Source organism: Canis aureus, chromosome 10, assembly GCF_053574225.1.
Source record: "Canis aureus isolate CA01 chromosome 10, VMU_Caureus_v.1.0, whole genome shotgun sequence".
In the NCBI taxonomy this organism is placed as follows: domain Eukaryota; kingdom Metazoa; phylum Chordata; class Mammalia; order Carnivora; family Canidae; genus Canis; species Canis aureus.
Window position 1 is genome coordinate 40303525 of NC_135620.1, and position 20747 is coordinate 40324271.

General features: G+C 38.0%; 1 protein-coding gene, 1 long non-coding RNA gene and 1 pseudogene across 5 annotated transcripts in view; 1 reads left to right on the plus strand and 2 right to left on the minus strand.

Moving 5' to 3' along the window:
• The window catches only part of ADAMTSL1 (ADAMTS like 1), an 873417-nt gene that overhangs the window by 841265 nt on the left and 11405 nt on the right, over positions 1 to 20747 (plus strand). For 3 of the 4 annotated variants that reach the window (XM_077912089.1, XM_077912090.1, XM_077912091.1), the window contains one exon: positions 1851 to 2058. In XM_077912089.1, the coding sequence (XP_077768215.1) occupies positions 1851 to 2058 (208 nt within the window). Of the gene's footprint in view, positions 1 to 1850; positions 2059 to 4281; positions 4385 to 20747 lie in introns of those variants that run through there. The other variant, XM_077912093.1, reaches the window with a different exon arrangement.
• Positions 1 to 20747, minus strand: part of LOC144322254 (uncharacterized) — a 38387-nt gene that overhangs the window by 9136 nt on the left and 8504 nt on the right. The gene's annotated exons all lie outside the window — the stretch shown is intronic.
• On the minus strand, positions 12151 to 19525 carry LOC144322253 (ubiquitin-conjugating enzyme E2 L3-like; annotated as a pseudogene).

Consider the following 20747-nt stretch of genomic DNA (forward strand, 5'->3'; position numbering starts at 1 on the left):
CCCCTTCCTACCCATCCGTGGGACTTTCCTACACTACTTAGGCAACCGCTTTGTGTTTTGCCAGCTGAGTCATAAGGAGCAGCTGAAACCAGGAGAGACTCAATGAAATATGAAACACGCTCATTAATATCAGCAGTTTGACTTGCTGACGGGAAGGTTTCCATGGGAATGATTAATGTCCTTTTATACCCTTCCTGAACTGTAACATAGCCATACCTCTCCTTTCTCAAACCCCCCACCCCAGCTCCTGAAAAATTGCTGAAATGTATATTTGGAAATAAAAGTTGATTGAAATGCAGGCCTGACATTCACCGGGGATATATGGGGCTGGAAGACTGCCCTCGCCAAGCTATTTGAAATGAAGACGAAGTCTTGGACATGCCAAGGACTTTTTGATTTGCTGTGGTGATGGTCAGAGTCAATCAGCCTCATTTACTTCTGCAAATGAAATAATGGCCATGTCTGCTTGGATTTCAGTGCCCCCAGGAGCTTTGTAACACCTCATGCCTGCTTCCTAAGTGGCTCTGCTCCTGTGGGTTGGAGATCTGCATGCAGTCATCTCTCTCCAGGGCAAATGCAGCAGGGAAGTTCCACCAAACTAAATAAGTCACAGATCCAGATCCAAAAGGAATTCGCTCCCTGGCTCTGCTACTTGTCTCTCCCAAGAGCCAGATGTGGTGCTCCTGGACCGGGAAGTGGCCACAGGTTCATCTTTGACTGGTGTGTCCCTGCCAGGCTTCTCAGGCACCTCAGCAGCCTTATCTGAACACAAACAGGTGTCACCCTGGTTGTCTCTGAATAGTCTGAGAAGTCCTGCTTTGACCCAGCTGGCCATTCAACCATTTCATTTAGATCAACCTTGTCTCAAGTATTAAAACCCAAGAATTATCTTTTTCCCTAGATTGCATAAAATGTCTGGAAAGCCCTAAAGCTCTTCTATCTCCCCCAAACTGTCCCCCTTTCCCCTTCTCTTTGAGAACTAGCCCACAGTGCAGATATGCACAGGGAACTCCTCCGGGTTTGTATCTGGACCAAGGATTTCGGAGTGTTTCCCCAGTTCCAGCCTGGCTTTATGAGAAAAGCCATTTGCACAGCCTTGGTCAGTCTCACTTCTGAGCATCCAAATTTGTAGTTGGAACCTAACATCCTGAGAACGACATTTTCCACATATGCAGCCCTCTAGGAGGCATCAGACCTGTGCACCGTGACTCATGGAGGTGGGACACTGCTCCACAGAGCCAGAGGGAACTTGGCCCTCTTCAGACTGCTTTTTCAAGATGCACCTGTGCAGTCAATTTCCAAAGAGTATTTTTTTCCTGTGGCCACCATTACAAATTACCACAAACATGGTGGCTGAAAAGAATAGATAATTTATTTTCTCACAGTTTTGAAGGCTGGAAGTCCAAAATCATGATGTCAGCAGGGCTGCACCCCTTGCAACTTTCTCAAACCCTGCAACTTCTGTTGGTTCCAGGCATCCCTCAACTTGCAGCCATGTTAATCTAGCCTCTGCCTCTGTGGTCACACTGTCCCCTCCTCTTTTCCAATTTCTCTTTCTCTTACAAGGACATTTGTGAAGGCAGATAATGTAGAATAATCTTATCTCAGAATCCTTAATTATATCAGCAAAGATCATTTGTCCAAATACGGTAACATTCTTAGGTTCTGGGGATCTGATGTAGATCTTTTGGGGGACCATTTTCAGCCTTCTACTCCATGTATACCATGAAAAGGGCCATGCCCCAGAATTAGTACCTGTGTGGTGAGAACAAGGGGATGCACAGGTTCTTTTTTCTGAGAGTGTATGCCTGAACCTTTGCACCTGCCCTGATTCTTCTTCCTCTCCCCAGGTGGATGGTGACCTCCTGGTCTGCCTGTACCCGGAGCTGTGGGGGAGGTGTCCAGACCCGCCGGGTGACCTGCCAGAAGCTAAAAGCCTCTGGGATCTCCACCCCTGTGTCCAATGATCTGTGTACACAACTCGCCAAACGGCCAGTAGACACCCAGGCCTGTAACCAACAGCTCTGTGTAGAGTGGGCCTTCTCCAGCTGGGGCCAGGTGAGTGGATTTTATTTGAAAGGTAAATCTAAAGGTACAGACCCTGCCGCAGTAGGAAGTAAAATGCCACCACTGCCAAATCCTCTGTGATCTCACATGCTTCACATCCCATCTGTCAATCAACTCACCTGCCCAGTATTCATCCCAAAGCTTAGAGTTTCTGATCATTCTCTAAGACAAACCTACCTCCCACAGCCATTATACTTTCCCCATTGATTTCCTTCCTCCCAAGCTCATCCCTTTTTCAGATCATCAGCAAATCCTCAACAACCCCTTCTTCAGACTCATTTTCTGTAAGGCCACCTCTTCTCACTGGCTGTCCTATGGTTGATGATTTAAAGCTCTGATGAGATCCATTTGGGGGCTGAGTGAGGGGTTCTCAACTGGGCTACACAATTAGAATCACTGGAGAAACTTCTTTAAAAGGCCAATGTCAAGGCTGCACCTCCCTGAGATTCTAAGTCAGTTGCTCAGGGGTGGGATCAGGGCATGGGCAAGTTTTAGAAACTACACAGAAGATTCTGGTGTGCAGCCAGAGGAGAGAAACCACTATTCCAAGTCAAGAAGAGTTGAAACCTAGCTAGATCACTTTGAAACCACCAAATCCTTTCTCAATTCTCAACCAGAGGACAGCCAAAAAAGTCCCAGGTTAGCTCAATACACAGCAGAAATGGGGGCTCCTTGGACCCCAGTAGGGAGGGAGCCTCTCTGGTATATAGGACTCTCTCCATTTGGAAAGGAAATTTTGTTTAGTTGTGATTTTAAGAATTAACACAAACTGAAGATTCTCCCTGGGAAGAGCAAACCTGAGCAATGACAGACACTATGCCACGACAAAGCAGCCTCAGAGGGATGGGAGGCACTGAAGCATCTTCCCGTTGTTCTCATGTCATTTCTGGGCCAGGTAGCACCAGGTAGGAATCTACATTGCAATTAGAGGTCTAGGCTTTCCCCAGTGCCCATACATAGACCCTCTATTTAGACAAAGAGAAGTTTTATTACTCATCTGACCACTTCTCTGTTTTAGAATGTTGTTGTCACTTAAAAAAAAAAAAAATTCAATGTGGTGCTTAGGGGAAATGACATAATTGTGTATGCTCCATTCCTTTCAAAGTCTGTGTTCAAAACCTACTGGGGACCTACTCAGCATCTATGAGCTGCCTGCCAGGGCTGATGACCAGCTAGTACCCAGCCCACCAGCTATATGGTAGCAACTCTTGTTTGTCAGAGGCTGGCACTGATTGGTAGGCTGACCATTCTGATCAGTCAGGCAGAGTGTGTGATTGGTGTCTGAAACATGCCATTAAGCTTGGCCTGCTGGGACAGCCCAAAACCACCACAAGGCTCTTAATTCTTTGTGTGACCATATGAACTAACGTGACTGGATGTTTTGGGCAGCTAGCAACTCGAAACTTGTTGGAACTGGCTATCCACACATTACTGCACTCACGTTCCTCTGTCCCCACCCTGAGGTATGTTCTTTGGAAAACAATCACTTGGAACTTTCCCGTTAGGTTAATATACTGTGGCCATCTCTAATGAAGATCAAATGTTATTTGGAGGAACTCTGGCCACAGAATTCACTTGCAATCCATAAGCCATTTGTGTCTCAGGTGAGTCTGGGGATATAATGCTCAAAGCTGGCCAATCAACAGCCAGCTCCTTTTTGGCACCTTCACCGACCCCCACCCCCCTCCCCCCGCCTTTATTTCCAGTGACCTAATGTATGTGCTTCATAATCAAAGAGGCATGAGCTGCTTTTTGCTCTGATGCCTGGGGGATATCATCTTTCCCTTACCTGGAAAAGCCCACTTCTTCTAGCTTTCATTCAGCCCAAGGCAGCTTTGCTTCTAGGCCCTCAAGGCTTACTGACAGTTTGTGAAATTACAATTGGGAACAGATCTGGCTACACACGGGAGATGTTTCTATGTTGTACCACTGAGGTCACTAAAGGGGACATACATTGTGCACGCTGATCATTTCTCAGTGATTACTTTTTCTAAAAGAGAAAAAAAAAAAAGGTCCTTCTCCCTTCCTTCCCCTCAAATAACACTCTTATCTCCTTTCTTCTATAACCCTCTAGGCAAGTATGTCTCATGCTTTAATGTGAATCATGTTGTTAAAAATGCAAAATCTGACATGGCAGGACTTGAGCAGAGCTTTGGATAATGAATTTTTTTTTATTGAGGTATAATTGACATATACCCATTATATTAATTTCAGGTGTACAACATATAATTTGACATCTGCAAAATGATTCCCCACAACAAGCCTAATTAACATCTGTTACTATGCATAATTAGAAATAAATTTTTTCTTGTGATAAGATTTTAAGATCGACTCTTAACTTTAAAATAGTTAATACGGTATTATTACCTGTAGTCACCATACTATATATTACATCTCCATGACATATTTATTTTATAACTGGAAGTTTTTACCCTTTGACCCCCTCCACATATTTCACCTATCCCCAGCCCCCACCTCTTTAACCAGGAGGAGGAGTCATTGCTTAGATTCCACATATGAAATCACACAGTACTTGTCCTTGTCTGCTTTATTTGACTTTTATGCCTTCAAGGTCTACACATGTTATCAATAATGGCAAGATGTCATTCCTTTTTATGGATAAATGATATTCCTTTGTGTGTGTATGTACCACATTTTATACATTCATCCACTGATGGATACTTAGGTTGTTTCCATATCTTGACTCTTGAAAATAATGCTGCAATGAACATGGAGATGCATATATCCTTTGAAGTTAGTGTTTTCATTTTTTGGGGTAAATACTCAGAGATGGAATTGCTGGCTAATAGAGTAGTTCAATTTTTAATTTTTGAGGAACCTACATACTGTTTTTTATAGTGGCTGCATCACTTTACATGCTCACCAATAGTGCACAAGGGTTCCCTTTTTGCCACATCCTCACCAACACGTGTTATTTCTTCTTTTTTTGGTACTAGCTATTCTAATAGGTACGAGGTAATATCTCCTTGCGGTTTTGATTTGCATTTCACTGATGCCTGGTGGTCTTGAGCACATTTTCATGTACCTGTTGGCCATCTGTATATCTTCTTGAGGAAAATGTCTATTCAGATCCTGTGCCTTTTTAAAATTGCATTGTTTGGTTTTCTGAAATTGAGATGCAAAAGTTCTTTTCGTATTTTAGATATTAGCCCAAATATGATTTGCCATATGCTTTTCATGTCAGATTCAAAATGTAATTGCCAAGAAAGATGTCCAAGAGCTTACTGCCTATGTTTTCTTTGATTTCTAGGATTTCAAGAATTATGTTCAAGTCCTTAATCTATTTTGAGTTAAATTTTGTGTATGGTTTAAGAGTAGGCCAATTTCATTGTTTTGCATATGGCTGTCCAATTTTCCCAGCACAATTTATTGAAGAGATTGTCCTTTCCCCATTGTATATTTTTGGCTCCTTTGTCATAAATTAATTAATCATATATGCATGGGTCTGATTCTGGGCTCTCTATTCTGTTCCAACTGTATGTCTAGTTTTATGCCAAACCACTCTGTTTTGATTACTATAATTTTTTAATAGTTTGTAAGCAGGGTACATAATACCTCCAGCTTTTGGCAATTGTTTTGGCTATTTGGGATCTCTTGCAGTTATATACCAATTTTAAGATTGATTTTTCTATTTCTGTGAAAAACACCATTGGAATTTTTACAGGGATTGCATTTAATCTGTAGATTGCTGAGTAGTGTGAACATTTTAACAATATTGATTCATCCAATCCATGAACACAGAATATCTACTTGCATAATCCTCAATTTCTTTCACTAATGTCATAGTTTTCAGTTTATAAAACAAATTTATTCCTAGATATTTTGTTCTTTCTGATACAATTATAAATAGAATTGCTTTAATTTCTCTTATAGTTTATTATTAGTCTAGAAATACAACAGACTTTTTGTATTGATTGTGTGTCCTATAACTTTGGTTTATTAGTTCTAACAGGTTTTTGGTGCTCATTAGCATTTTCTATACAAAATGTCATCGGCACATAGTGAGTGACAGTTTTACTTCTTCCCTTCTAATTTGGATGCCTTTTATTTCTTTCTCTTGACTAGTTACTCTGACTAGGACTTCCTATGCTATGTTGAATAAAAGTGGCAAAACTGGGCATTCTTGTCTTGTTTCTGATCTTGGAGGAAAGGCATTCAGCTCTTCGCCGTTGAGTATGATGTTTCCTAGGGGCTTGTCATAGGAATTATTTATTATGTTGAGGTACATTCCCTCTATGCCCACTATTTTTTGCTACTTTATTTTTTATTATTGAAGTATAGAAGACATACAATGTTATATGAGTTTCAAGTGTACAACATAGTGATTCCACAATTTTATACATGACTCAGTCTCACCACAATAAGTATAGTTACCAGCTGTCACCATACATTACAGTATTATTTACTATATTTCTTTATGATTAACTTTTCATGTCCATGATTTTTATATTTTACAAGTGAAAGTTTGTACTTCTTAATCCCCTTCACTATTTTGCCCATCATTCCACTCACCTCCCCTCGAGCAACCAATAGTTTGTTCTCTGTATTTAAGTGTCTGGTTTTTGTTTTGTTTTTTAGATTACACATTTAAGTTGAATCATATGGTATTTGTCTTTCTCTCACTTATTTCACTTAGCATAATATCTTCTAGGTCTGGCTGTGTTGTTGCAAATGGCAAGATTTTGTTGTTTTTTATGGCTGAGTAATATTTCATTGTATAGATATATACCACACCTTCTTTATCCATTCAATCAGTGGACACTTGAGTTAACTCCATATTTTAGCTACCATAAATAATGTTGCAATAAATATAGAGGTGCATATATCTTTTTGAATTTGTGTTTTCTTGATCTTTGGGTAAATACCTAGTAGTGCAATTACTGGATCATATGGCATTTCTATTTTTAATTTTTTTATATCTCCTATACTGTTTTCTACAAGAGTTAGACTAATTTACATTCTCACCAGCAGTGCACAAGGGCTCCCTTTTCTCCACATCTTTGCCAACACTTGTTATTTCTTACTTTTTTCATAGTAGTCATTCTGACCAGTGTGAGGTGATATCTCATTATGGTTTTAATTTGCATGTCCCTGATTAATGATGTTGAACATCTTTTCATATGTCTGTTGGCATCTGTATGCCTTCTTTGGCAAAATGTCTGTTCAGCTTCTCTGCCATTTTTTCATGTGTTTTGTGTGTATGTATTGAATTGTATAAGTTATTTTGGATATAAACCCTTATTGGATATATTATTTGCAAATATTTTCTCCATTCACTAGGTTGCCTTTTTATTTTGTTGATGGTTTCCTCGGCTGTACAAAGCTTTTTTACTTTGATGTAATCTCAGTAGTTTATTTTTACTTTCCTTTCTTTGAATAAGGACACCTAGTCATAAATACATTCCTAAGGCTGAAGTCCAAGAGATTACTGCCTATGTTTTCTTTAAAGAGTCTTATAGTTTCAAGTCTCAAATTTAGGCCTTTAATCCCTTTTGAATTTATTTTTATGTATAAGAAAGTGGCCCAGTTTCAATCTTTTCACGTAGCTGTCCACTTTTTCCAGCACCATTTATTGAAAAGACTATCTTTCCCTCGTTGTATATTATTACATCCTTTCTGTAAATTAACCTATATAGATGTGGTAAACTTTCCAATCTATCTGTTCCACTGATCTTTGTGTCTGTTTTTGTGCCAGTGCTGTTTTGATTATTGTTTTGATTACTGTTTTGATTATTATAGCTTTGTAGCATATCTTGAAATCAGGAATTGTAATACCTCCAGCTTTGTTCTTCTCTCTCAAGATTTGGGTATTCTTTGGGGTTTGTGTGTGTGTGTGTGTGTGTGTGTTTTTGTTTTTTAAGATTTGGGTATTCTTTGAATATTCAAGATCTTTTTTGGTTCCATACAAATTTTAGGAATATTCTAGTTTTGTGAAAAATGCTATTGATATTTTGATAGGGATTGCATTTAATAAGGAGATTGCTTTGGGTGGTATGGATATTTTAACAATATTCTTACAATCTATGAGCATGGTATACCTTTCAAATTGTTCATGTCATCTTCAATTTCTTTGATCAATATCATAGTTTTTAGAGTACAGATCTTTCACTTCCTTAAATTTATTCCAAGTTTTTTTTGGTGAAGTTGTAAATGTTATTGTTTTCTTAATTTTTCTTTCTCCTACTTTATTAACAGTGTATAGAAATGCAGCCAATTTCTGAGTATTCATTTTATATCCTACAACTTTACTGAATTTATTCTAAGAGTTTTTGGTGGAGTCTTTGTGGTTTTCTACATACAGCATTATATGTCATCTGTGGATAGAGAGTTTTATTTTTTCTTTACCAATTTTATTTCTTTCTCTTCTCTGATTGCTTATAGCCAGAACTTCCAGTACTATGTTGAATAAAAGTGGTGAAAGTGGACTTTTTGTCTTTTCCTTATCTTAGAGGGAAAGCCTTCATTTTTTTACCATTGAGTATGATGATAACTGGGTTTTTCATACATAGCCTTTAATATGTTGAACTATGTTCCATATATTCCTTCTAAACACACTTTGAAAACTTTTATCATGCATGGATGTTGTATTTTATGAAATGTTTTTCCTGTATCTATTGAGATTATCATATGGTTTTTATTCTTCCTCTTTTTAATGTGATGTATCACATTGGTGATTTGCAAATATTGAACTACCCTTGCATCTTTGAAATAAATTCCTCTTGAGTATAGTGAATGATCCTTTTTTAATACAGTTTTAAATTCAATTTGCTAATATTTTGAGGATTTTTGCATCTATGTTTCCCAGGAATGTTCCCCTACAGTTTTCTTTTTTTGTAGTGTCTTTTGTCTATTTTTGGTATCAGAGTAATGCTGGCCTTGTAAAATAAATTTGGAAGCTTTCCTTTCTATTTTTTGGAATAATATGAGAAGAATAGGTACTAATTCTTCTTTAAAAGTTTGGTAGAATTCATCTATGAAGCCTTCTGGTCCTGGAAAATTTTGGGGGGGGGAATTTTTGATTACCAAATTCAATTTCATTACTAGTAATTGGTCTGTTCAAATTTTCTATTTCTTTCTGCTTCAGTTTTGGAAGACAGTATGTTTTGGGGATCAATTTCATTACTATTAATTAGTCTGTTCAAATTTTCTATTTCTTCCTGTTTCAGTTTTGGAAGACAGTATGTTTTGGGGAATTTACCCATTTATTTCTTCTAGGTTGTCCAATTTGTTGGCATCTACTTTTTCATAGTATTCTCTATAATTCTTTGCATTTTGGTGGTGTCAGTGGTTGTTTCTCCTTTTTTGTTTCTAATTTTGAGTCCTTTTATTTCTTGATGAGTCTGAGTAAAAGTTTATCAATTTCATTTATCTTTTCAAAGAACCAGCTCTTGGGGGATTTTTTTGGTTTGGGGGGGGTTGAGATGTTTTGCTTTTTTTTTTATTAGTTTCCACTTATTTCCACTCCAATGTTTATTATATTCTTATCTCTATTAACTTTAGAAAAAGATCAAAGCCCAGTTTCCTGAGGTATAAGGTTAAATTGAGATTTTTCTTGTTTCTTATGATAGGCTAGTATTGCTATAAACTTCCCTCTTACAACTGCATTTACTGTGTCCCAAAGATTTTGGACTATTGTGTTTCCATTTTCATACACCTCCATGTATCGTTTGATTTTTCTCTTTATTCATTGACCTATTAGATGTTTAGTAACATGTTGTCTAGCCTTGATGTGTTTGTGTTTTTTCTGGTTTTTTATCATACCGATTTCTAGCTTCATACCATTCTGGTTGGCAAAGATATTTGATATGATTTTAATCTTTTTAAATTTATTGAGACTTTTTTTTTTAATTTTTATTTATTTATGATAGTCACACAGAGAGAGAGAGAGAGAGGCAGAGACATAGGCAGAGGGAGAAGCAGGCTCCATGCACCGGGAGCCCGACGTGGGATTCGATCCAGGGTCTCCAGGATCGCGCCCTGGGCCAAAGGCAGGCGCCAAACCGCTGCGCCACCCAGGGATCCCTATTGAGACTTGTTTTGTGGCCTAACATGTGATCTGTCTCAGAGAATGTTCCATGTGCACTTGAAAGGAATGTGTATTCTGTTTTTGAATGGAATGTTCTGTATATCTGTTAGGTCCATCTGGTCTAATGTGTCATTCAAAGCCATTGTTTCCTTGTTGATTTTTGGTCTGGATGATCTATCCATTGATGTAATGCAGTATTTAAAGAGCCCTACTATTTATTATTATATTACTGTCAATTTCTCTTGTTATGTCTGTTATTTGCTTTGTATATTCAGGTGCTCCTATATTGGGTGAATAGATATTTACAATTGTCACATCTTCTTGTTGGATTGATCCTTTTACCATTATGTGATGCCCTTATTTGTCTCTGGCTACACTCTTTATTTTAGTCATTTTGTCTGATATATATTTTTCCATTCCTTCACTTTCAGTCCATATGTTTTTTGGTCTGAAGGGAGTCTCTTATAGGCAACATATAGATGGAACTTTTTTTCAATCCATTCAATCACACTATATCTTTTGATTGGAGCATTTGGTCCCTTTACATGTGATTATTGATAGGTATGTACTTCCTACCATTTTGTTTTTCTATTTCTTTCCTGTTCCCTTCATCTCTGCTCTCTTTCTTTATAATTTGATGGCTTTCTTCAGTGTTATACTTAGATTCCTTTCTCTTTATTTTTGTATATATATTATAGATTTTTAATTTGTAGTTACCATTGAATTCATATATAACATCCTCGGTGTAGAGTAGTCTTTATTAATTTGATGATCACTTAAGGTCAAACACAGCCTAAACACTAAATCTTTACTCCTCCTCTACATTTTATGTATGTCATATTTTACCTCTTCTTATTTTGGGTAGCCCTTGACTAATTTTTGTACTTATAATTTTGTCCTTTTCTGTTTTAACCTCCACACTGGCTTTTTAAGTAATTATCTATTACCTTTACTATCTGTTCATTTTTACCAGTGAAGTTTTTTTTCTAGTATGACCCCTTATTCCCACTTAAAAAATTCCCTTTAATATTTCTTGTAGGGGATCCCTGAGTGGTGCAGTGGTTTAGCGCCTGCCTTTGGCCCCGGGCGCAATCCTGGGGACCCGGGATCGAAACCTACGTCGGGCTCCCGGTGCATGGAGCCTGCTTCTCCCTCTGCCTGTGTCTCTGCCTCTCTCTCTGTGACTATCATAAATAAATAAATAAATAAATAAATAAATAAATAAATAAATAAATAAATAAATATTTCTTGTAAGGCTGGCTTAGTGGTGATGAACTCTTGTACATTTTGCCTGGAAAACTATTTTTCTCTCCTTCAATTCTTAACAATAACTTTGCCAAGTATTCTTTGATGTGGATTTTTTCCTTTCAGCACTTTGAATATATGAAGTTTCTGCTAAAAGATCATCTGATAGCCTTATAAGATTTCCCTTGTATGTAATAGTTTGCTTTTCTCTTACTGCTTTTAAGATTCTCTAATCTTGGCCATTTTAATTATTGCATATCTTGGGTGTGAAACTTCTTAGGCTCATCCTATTTGGAGATCTCTCTGCTTCCTAGATCTGGCTGTGTAGGAAGTTTTCTGTCCTCTCTTCATATCCTTAACCTATTCTTTTATATATATAAATATAATTTTTGCTCTTCAGCTTGGTTGCTTCCATTACCCTTTCTTCCAGATCTCTGGACCATTCTAATCTATTGATTCTCTTTAGTGTATTTTTCATTTCAGTGATTGAGGATTCTTTTATATTTTCTGTCTCTGTTGAAATTCCCACTAAGCTCATCTGTTTTCTCATGTCTAATAAGTATCTTTATCAGACATATTGCTTATCTCTGTTTCTTTTTTTTTTTTTTAAGATTTTATTCATTTATTCATGACAGACACAGAGAGAGAAGGGCAGAGACACAGGCAGAGGGAGAAGCAGGCTCCATGCAGGGAGCCCAACGTGGGACTTGATCCCGAGTCTCCAGGATCACACCCTGGGCCGAAGGCAGCGCTAAACCACTGGGCCACCAGGGCTGCCCATTTCTGTTTCATTTAGCTTTTTGTCTGTGGTTTTGTCTTGTTCTTTCATTTAGCACATAATCTTCTCATTTTATCTAACTCTGTGTTTATTTCTGTGTATTAGGTAGGTCACCTACATCTCCTGGTCTTGAGAGTAGTGGTGTTCTATAAAAGAGATACTGTGGTGCCCTATAGGACTATTCCCCCAGCTAACCAGAACCAGTTATTCCAGGTGTGTCCCCTCTGTGGGGGCTGTGTGCACCCTCTCCTTGTGGCTGAGCTGTGATTGCTTTGGGCATGTTGGTGGGTAGGACTGGCCTTCAGGTCAGCCATCTACAATGATCTGCTTTGCCTGATGTGAGCCCACTGGGCAGGATTAAAGCTGTTCAGCTGCAGTCACTGTGACCATGCTGGTGGCTGGGGCTGATGCTCAGCCTGGCTCTTTGCATTTAGCCACAGCTACAGGCACACCACAGGACCGGGCTTTCTCCCTATGCAACCAGCTAAGAGCCCCAGCTGCACAAACTACACTGGTGTAGTCTATCCACCCTCCTCCAGGATAGAACTCACTTTAGAGTTGCATCAGTCCCTGCCTCTGCCAGGTGAAATAGGGCAGAAGCTCTTTAGAAGGACACCTGTCTTGGCAAGTGGGTTGGGTGTGCAGAAGAATGCTAAGGTGGGGGCATTTGGTGCTAGCAAGGTAAAGAGGATGTTAGCTGGAGACCCCAAACATCCAGTTAGAAGATGTCAAGAAAAATGGTGCCCACAAGCACTTTTGTTCCCAGTTAAATCTCCTGCAATTCCCTACCCTTCCAGCACACATTCTAGGATTAGTCAACAAATCTTCAGGTGCTTTTCAAACTGCTGCTTCTGTGCTGTGTCTTAGGCCATTATTTAGCATGCTGGCTCTTTAAAGACAGGGGCTCAGTTTCCTGTCACCCTCCTGCTCTCCTGGAGCTAATCCCTGATGATTTTCAAAGGAAAACTTGTCTTTCCAGTGCTGGTCTGATCCCCCTCACTTCTCCATGCTTGTGATAGCCTCCCCATTTGTGGTTAGTCACCCTAGGAGTTTGGGTCCTGATCATCCATCCTACCCTTTTTGATGTGCCCTTCTCTCTATGACTAGCTGTGGGAGCAGTCTTCAGGTTGTTTTCAGAGTTAGTTGCATAAATGCAGTTGTAATCCCCATGTGTCCATGGGAGGAGATGAGCTCAGGATCCTCCTGCTCCACCACCTCCAAATCAAGAGTGCCTTGTAAACAAGACACACAGCAGGTCCTCATAAAGGTGCAAATCTGGCAAGCCCCCTGGGAAGAGACGCTGCTGTATTGTGACTCTGAGTAAGTTAAAAGAGTAGCAAAGCCATTGGTTTGCTGTTAGGGGACATGAGCCAGACTCCTTGTGGATAAGTCAGGACAAAGAGCCTCTATAGCCCAGGTGTTTCTCCCTTCTCTGCCCACTTTGTTGAGACTTTTTATCATAAATGGGAAGTTGAATTTTGTCAGATACTTTTTCTGCTTCTATTGAGATGATCATATGATTTTGATCCTTTATTCTGTTAATATAGTGTATCAATATAGTGTATCTCACTGATTGATTTGTGGATGTTGAACCATACTTACATCCTTGGAATAAATCCCAGTTGATTGTGGGGCATCATCTTTTCAGTGTACTGCTGAATTTGATTTACTAATATCTTGTTGAAAATTTTGGCATCTATATTCAACAGAGCTATTGGCCTTGAATTTTCCTTTCTTGTATCCTTTTCTGGTATTAGTATTGGTCTCGTAAAATGAGTTTGGAAGCATTCCCTTTTCTTATGCTTTTAGTAAGTGTTTGAAGAGGACTGTTATTAATTTTCCTTTGAATGTCTGATAGAATTCACCAATGAAGCTATTTGGTCCTGGACTTTTCCTTATTGGGAGGTTTTGATTATTAGTTCAGTCTCCTTACTAGTAATCAATCTGTTCAGGCTTTTTCTCTTTTTTTCATGAATCAGTCTTGGTTTCTAGAAATTTATTTCTTCTAGATTGTCAATTTGTTGAAGTTCTATAATAATAGTAGACTCTTATGATCCTTTATATTTTTTGTGTTATCAATTGTAACAGGTTTCATTTCTGATTTGAGTCCTTTGTTTTTTGGTGACTCTAGCTAAAGTTTTGTCAGTTTTATTTTTTTCAAAGAACCAACTCTTGTATTAATTTTTTCCATTTCTGCTCTGCTCATTGTTATTTCCTTCAACCTGCTAACTGCGGGCTTCCCTTGTTCTTTTTCTGTTAACTGTAAAGTTAGGTTGTCTGAGATTTTTGGTTCTTGAGGTTGGCTTATGTTGCTATGAAATTTCCTCTTAAAACTGCTACATCCATTAAAAGTATTTATTCTTTTAATTTCTTCTTTGACCCCTTGGTTATTCAAAAGCACACTGTTTAATCTTCACATATTTGTGAATTTTCCAGTTTTCTTCTTATAATTACTTTCTAATTTAATTCCACTGTAGTCAGAAAAGGTGCTTGATTTAATTGTAGCCTTCTTAAAATTTGTTTCATGGTCTAGTATATGATCTATCCTAGAGAATGTTTCATGGGTACTTCAGAAGAATGTGTGTACACACACACACACATACTTATTAAGTCCATTTGGTCTAACATGTTTAAAGTCAATGTTTCATTATTGATTTTCTGTCTGGATTATCTATCCATTAATGTAAGTGGGTTGGTATAGGGGACTTTACTATTTCCCCTACTATTATTAACTGTATTACTGTCAATTTCTCCCTTTAGATCTGTTACTATTTGCTTTAAATATTTAGGTACTCCTATTTGGGGGTATAAGTATTTACAAATGACATATCCTCTTGTTGGATTGACCTCTTTATCATTATGTAATATTAATCTTTGTCACTTTTTATAGTCTTTAAGACTTAAATGTATGTTGTCTGATACAAGTATAGCTACCCCTGCTTTCTTTTGCTTTCCATTTACATGTATTATCTTTTCCATCCCTTCACTTTCAGCGTATGTCTTTACATCTGAAATGAGGCTCTTACAGGAAGCATTTAGATGGGCCTTGGTAGTGTTTTGTTTTGTTTTTAATCTATTCAGTCACCCTAAGTCTTTTGATTAGAGCATTTATAATTGATTTACACTTAACATAATTATTGATAGGTGTATACTTACTACTTTTTTATAGTTCCTATCTCTTCTTCCTTTCTGGTTTGATGACTTTGATGATATGCTTAAATTCCTTTATCTTTTGTGTATCCACCATAGGCTCTTGCTTTGTGGTTACCATAAGGTGTACATATCATATAACAACTTCTATCTATAACAATCTATTCTAAATTGAAATCAACTTAATCAACTTAAGTTTGATTCCATTCCATTATCAAAGTTAGAGTTATTTCCATATATTTAGCTTTACCAATGAGCTTATTCTTTCATGTTTCCTAGTTACTAATTAGTGCCCTTTTAGTTTAAAGCTGACCCTTTAATATTTTTTGTTCATATTTTTTTACATAAGATTCTTTCATGTCTTTAAAATTGATCATCTTGTGAGATTTCTTTTGCTACTGAAGATGTTTTTATTTTCTAATTCAAATATAATTAACATATCCTCTTTTAACATTTGTTTGTGGTTTTGTTTTTGTTTTGTTTTTGGTTTTTTTTTTAGTACATCTTAAATTTTTAATCCTTTCTTTACAGGTTACCTAGACGACTTTTGATTAAGAAAACTGTAGAAAGTTAGTAACTGACACAAGCAAATGCCAGGCGGCAGCACATGTCAATTTTCCAGAGTCCTGCTTTGCCGGGTGTCTGAATGCACTGCTTGGGGTCTACGCTCACGGTCGCTGGAGTGGTGGCAGTTTAGTCCACAGGTTGCTTCTCCCTGTATTTCTTTGTAAACTCTTCAGTGTTCTTACAGAATTTTTTATGGTCCTAATTTTTTATTCTTCAGCTAGGCCAGCCCAAAGTGGGTGCTCCGGTGCTATGAGGGACTGGATTACCTGGTCGGTTAGGGTTGCTGGTTTCCAGTTTTCAGCACTAATTACTGGCAGACAGACCTGCCCCTTTTCATCGATATTCGGGTGATAGATCTTTGTTTTAAATGTGATCTTCGGGGGATCCCTGGGTGGCGCAGCGGTTTGGCGCCTGCCTTTGGCCCAGGGCGCGATCCTGGAGACCCGGGATCGAATCCCACATCAGGCTCCCGGTGCATGGAGCCTGCTTCTCCCTCTGCCTGTGTCTCTGCCTCTCTCTCTCTCTCTCTCTGTGACTATCATAAATAAATAAAAATTAAAAAAATTAAATGTGATCTTCGGTGGTTTGAATGGGTACTCTGCTGGAAAGTTGATTTCAATTCTGAAGGCCCCCTTATCATATGGAGGGTTGTCAGGAACAATAAGCCCTGGCCAAGTCAATAAATTAGCTTCATCAACCTGATGTTACAGAAGTTTTTCATTCCACATTTGCAGATTTCTTCAAGCTCCTTCATCAGCCTCCTGCTGGCCATCATCTTGGATCTGGTGCTGCTGCTTTCCCCTAACATTTGTTTTAAGGCTGGTTAATTGTTAATTGATAGTGAATTCTTTAGCTTTTGCCTGTCTAAAAAAACTCTCTCCTTCACTTCTGAATAACAACTTTGCCAGGTAGAGTATTCCTAGTTGGAAGTTTTCCAGCTTAGTTGGTGACTAGCTAAAGTTGCAGGTGAGAAGACAATGACACAGTATATTCAATGTTTTTGCAAAGAAAAATCTGCTGATAGTCTTATCAGGGTTCCCTTGTATGTAGCAGGTTGTTGGGGTTTTTTCTTACTGCTTTTAATATTTTCTCCTTATCTCTAACTTTTGACATGTTAATTATAATGTGTTTTGGTATGGGTCTCTTTGGATCCATCTTTGGCATTTTCTCAGTTTCCTGAATCTGATTATCTGTTTCCTTCTCCAGATTAGGGAGGTTTTTAGCTATTGTTTCTTAAAATAAGTTTTTTGTTCCTTTTTCTCTCTGCTCCTTCTGAGACCTCTATAATGCAAATGTTGGTCCATTTGTTGCTGTCCTGTAAATCCTGCAAGCTATCTTCAGTTATTTCATCTTTTTTTTCTCTGATTGGATGAGTTCCTCTAAAATTGGATGAGCCCTATTTTTGAGGTGACAGAACCTTCTGCTTCATGTAGTTTGTTGTTGAATCCCTCTAGTATTTTTATAAGTTTCAGTTACTGTGTCTTTCAGCTCTTTCACTTCTATCTGGCACTTTCTTATACTTTCTATCTCTTTTTGAAGTTTCTCACAATGTTTATCTATAGTCATCCATGCTGAATTTCTATAAGCTTTAAGGTGATACCAATGTTACTGGTCCAACTGCCACCCTTTAAAGAGTATCAAGACTTGGGGCATTACAAATTATAGGGTACTGCTTGATCTCACAATCCTATTGTTATTTTCCTATTGGTGACAGTGCTGAAATGTGCTTCAAATTATGGATGCCCTCTACACCTCCACATTCCACTCTTGTGAGAATGAAAATGGTAATTATTTCTTACAAGAATATCCTTTTGGAACAGTGTCATGCAGATATCTGTCTTTCATGTTCCTACCTCTTTGAAGTCTATGGAAACCATGCTGATTTTAGTCTAAGTAGAACTAAGACCACTTTCTCAGCTCTAACAACCTGGCTTCATGTAATAATTCAACTTTCTTTTTTTAACCCAACATACGTTTATGAGGCACCTGTCTTGGGTGGCAACTATGTTCCATAAAAGCATGTGTGAAGGAATGAAACTGAAAGCAGCCCCAGAATGTTTGCATGAAAACAGGTGCTAGATCATGAGGAGTCTTGTATGCTCTATGAGAAATTTGGATTTTATTATGAATGCCACCTTGTTTGGAGGGGGAGAGAACTCACACTTTTAAGAGTATATATTCAGCAGTATAGTACTGAACTAAAACTAGAGAAAGAACTAGAACTGAAAGACTAGAGAAAGAAACCTAATGTAACAGAGAAATGGTGCTGATATAAATGAAGGCAATGGCATGGCTTCAGTGGTGCTTGGTTATCACAGATGAGGAGGAAGCTAAGATGATACATTTATAAATGGACTCAACAATTAGGGATGCAGAAATAAGAGAATTAATTAAGAAATTCTTTTGAACATGTTTAGTCTGTTTAGATATTTTCAATAAGCTGTTGGATGTAGACCTGGCACTTAAAAGGGTAGTATAACTCAAGGAGGGGGAAAGCATGAGATAAAGAAAGGCACAGGTTAGAACCTTCAGGAGCACTAATTACTCTGCAGAAACAGGAGGGGGGAAAGATAACCTAATGAGTAGAAAAAGAAAGTATATTCACAGAAGGTAACAAAGGAGTTTCCAGAAAGAAGGAAGGATCGGAGGTATCAAAATGTATCAGAAAAAACAAGCAAGGAAAAGTAAACATTAGCCAGTACCCAGGGGAACTTGAGTGACAGACAGTTACTGGTGACCTGTGAAGGGCAGTGTTAGTATGTCAATGGGCACTTAAATCAGCAGTGAGTAATTTCCACTGTGGTCAAGGGGCAGTGACATCAGTAAAATGACAGACTAGGTAGCCCTAAGTTCCCATTCCCCTACGGAAACATCAAAGAACAACCAGAAATTGGCTGAACTAATCCTATAGGAGTAAAAGCTTACAACGACAAAGCAAACACCCACATAAAAATCCACCTTTTAAAAAGTAGGAAATTTTGTGGCACTTTCACTCATGCTTTCCCACCCTCTCCCCAGATGGCACAGTCTTGGCATAGAGGCATCGGCAGTCCATTTCCCCTCTTCAATCCATGTCAGGGAACTACCTGAATGAATAGTCTGTCTCAACTAAGATCTCAAGCTGGGGGGAAGAAAGGCAGCCACTGCTTCTGAAAGTTGTAGGGGGACTACAGACCTGTAGACATCTGGGGCAAGAGATTACAGATAAGGATATTAAAAAGGCCATCAAAGGCCCTGAGAACTTGGGAATGAGATGCCTTAGGAAATTAAGACATTAGGAAGCAGATATATGGACAGGGAAATTGAGAAAGCTACATGCAGGCCCAGGCAAGATATATACTCAGAAAAGACCTGAGCATAGCCTAAGTTTTCATTGCAGGCTGATCCTTAGGCTCAGAGCACACCCAGCTAATCAGGGAAGGAGTGCCCAAGCAGAAAGACCTATACAAAAACTGAGCAAGATGTTTTTTCAAATGTTTTTTAAGGAGAAAAGCAGGAAAATTCACAAATATTGGAATATTGGAAAATACCTGAGACAAGTGAAAATAGGGGAAGCAGAGAACACAGTGGTCAGAGCAAAATTTATATTTATAAATGCTTACATTAAAAAAGAAAGACTTCAAAAAGCAACCTGACTTTAGGCTTTAAGGAACTAAAACAACAAGAGCAAACTAAACCCAAAGCTAGTAGAAGAAAGGAAATAATAAAGAGAAAAGTGGATAAATATATTATTTATAGATAAAAGAAACAGAAAAATCCGGGGCACATGGGTGGCTCAGTGTTTGAGTGTCTGCCTTTGGCTCAGGTTGTGATCCCGGGGTCCTGGGATCCAGTCCCACATCAGGCTCCCTTCTCCCTCTGCCTATGTGTCTGCCTCTGTGTGTGTGTGTCTCTCATGAATAAATAAAATCTTTAAAAAAAGAAATCTATGAAACTATAAGTTGGTTTCTTCTCCAAAATGGACCAACTTTTAGCTACCTGAGAAATAAACAAAAAACTCAAATTATTAAAATCTGAAATAAAAGTGATAACACCAAATCTGTACTATGAACAATTGTACACCAACAAATTGGATAACTTAGATGTAATAGACAATTTCCTAGAAACATACAACCCATCAAGATCAAATCATGAAGAAGTAAAAATATGCATAGACCTATAACTAATAAGGAGATTTGTTCAGTAATCAAAGACCTCATAAAAGAGAAGCCCTGGCCCAGATGTCCTCACTCGTGAATTCTACCTAATACTTAAAGAAGAATTTATGCCTAAGTTTATTCTTCCTAAAAATTGAAAGAGAAAGAATACTAACACTCCCTAAATCATCCCATGAGGCCAAGATTACCCTGATAGCAAAGCCAGAGGAAGACAGTTCAAGAAAACTAAAAACCAACATCCCTTTTAATTATTGATGCAGAAATTCATGTAGTGAAAAGATACTCTGTATGATTTCATTTTTTTAAATTTATTAATACTTGTTTTGTGGCCTAACATGAAAAAAAATGTTTCTGCTTTGGTTGGGTTGAGTGTTCTGTATAGGTCCCTTAGATCCAACTGGACTTAGTCTTGCTAAATTCTTTTTTATTGATCTTTTGTTTGGTTGTCCTAGCCATTATTGAAAGTAGAGTATTTTAGTGGCCAATTATTATTGTAGAACTGTCTATTTCTGTTGTCAGTGTTTGATTCATGCATTTTGGGGGTTTGGTGCTTCTGCATATATGTCAACTAGTAGTTGTTATATCTTAGCCTTTATCAATACATAATTTTCTTCTTTGTCTCTTACAACAGTTTTGACTTAAAATTTATTTCATCTGATATTAGAATAGCCACAACCCTCTTTTGGTTACCACTTTTGCATGAAGTATCTTTTCCATCCTTTTACTTTCAGTGTCT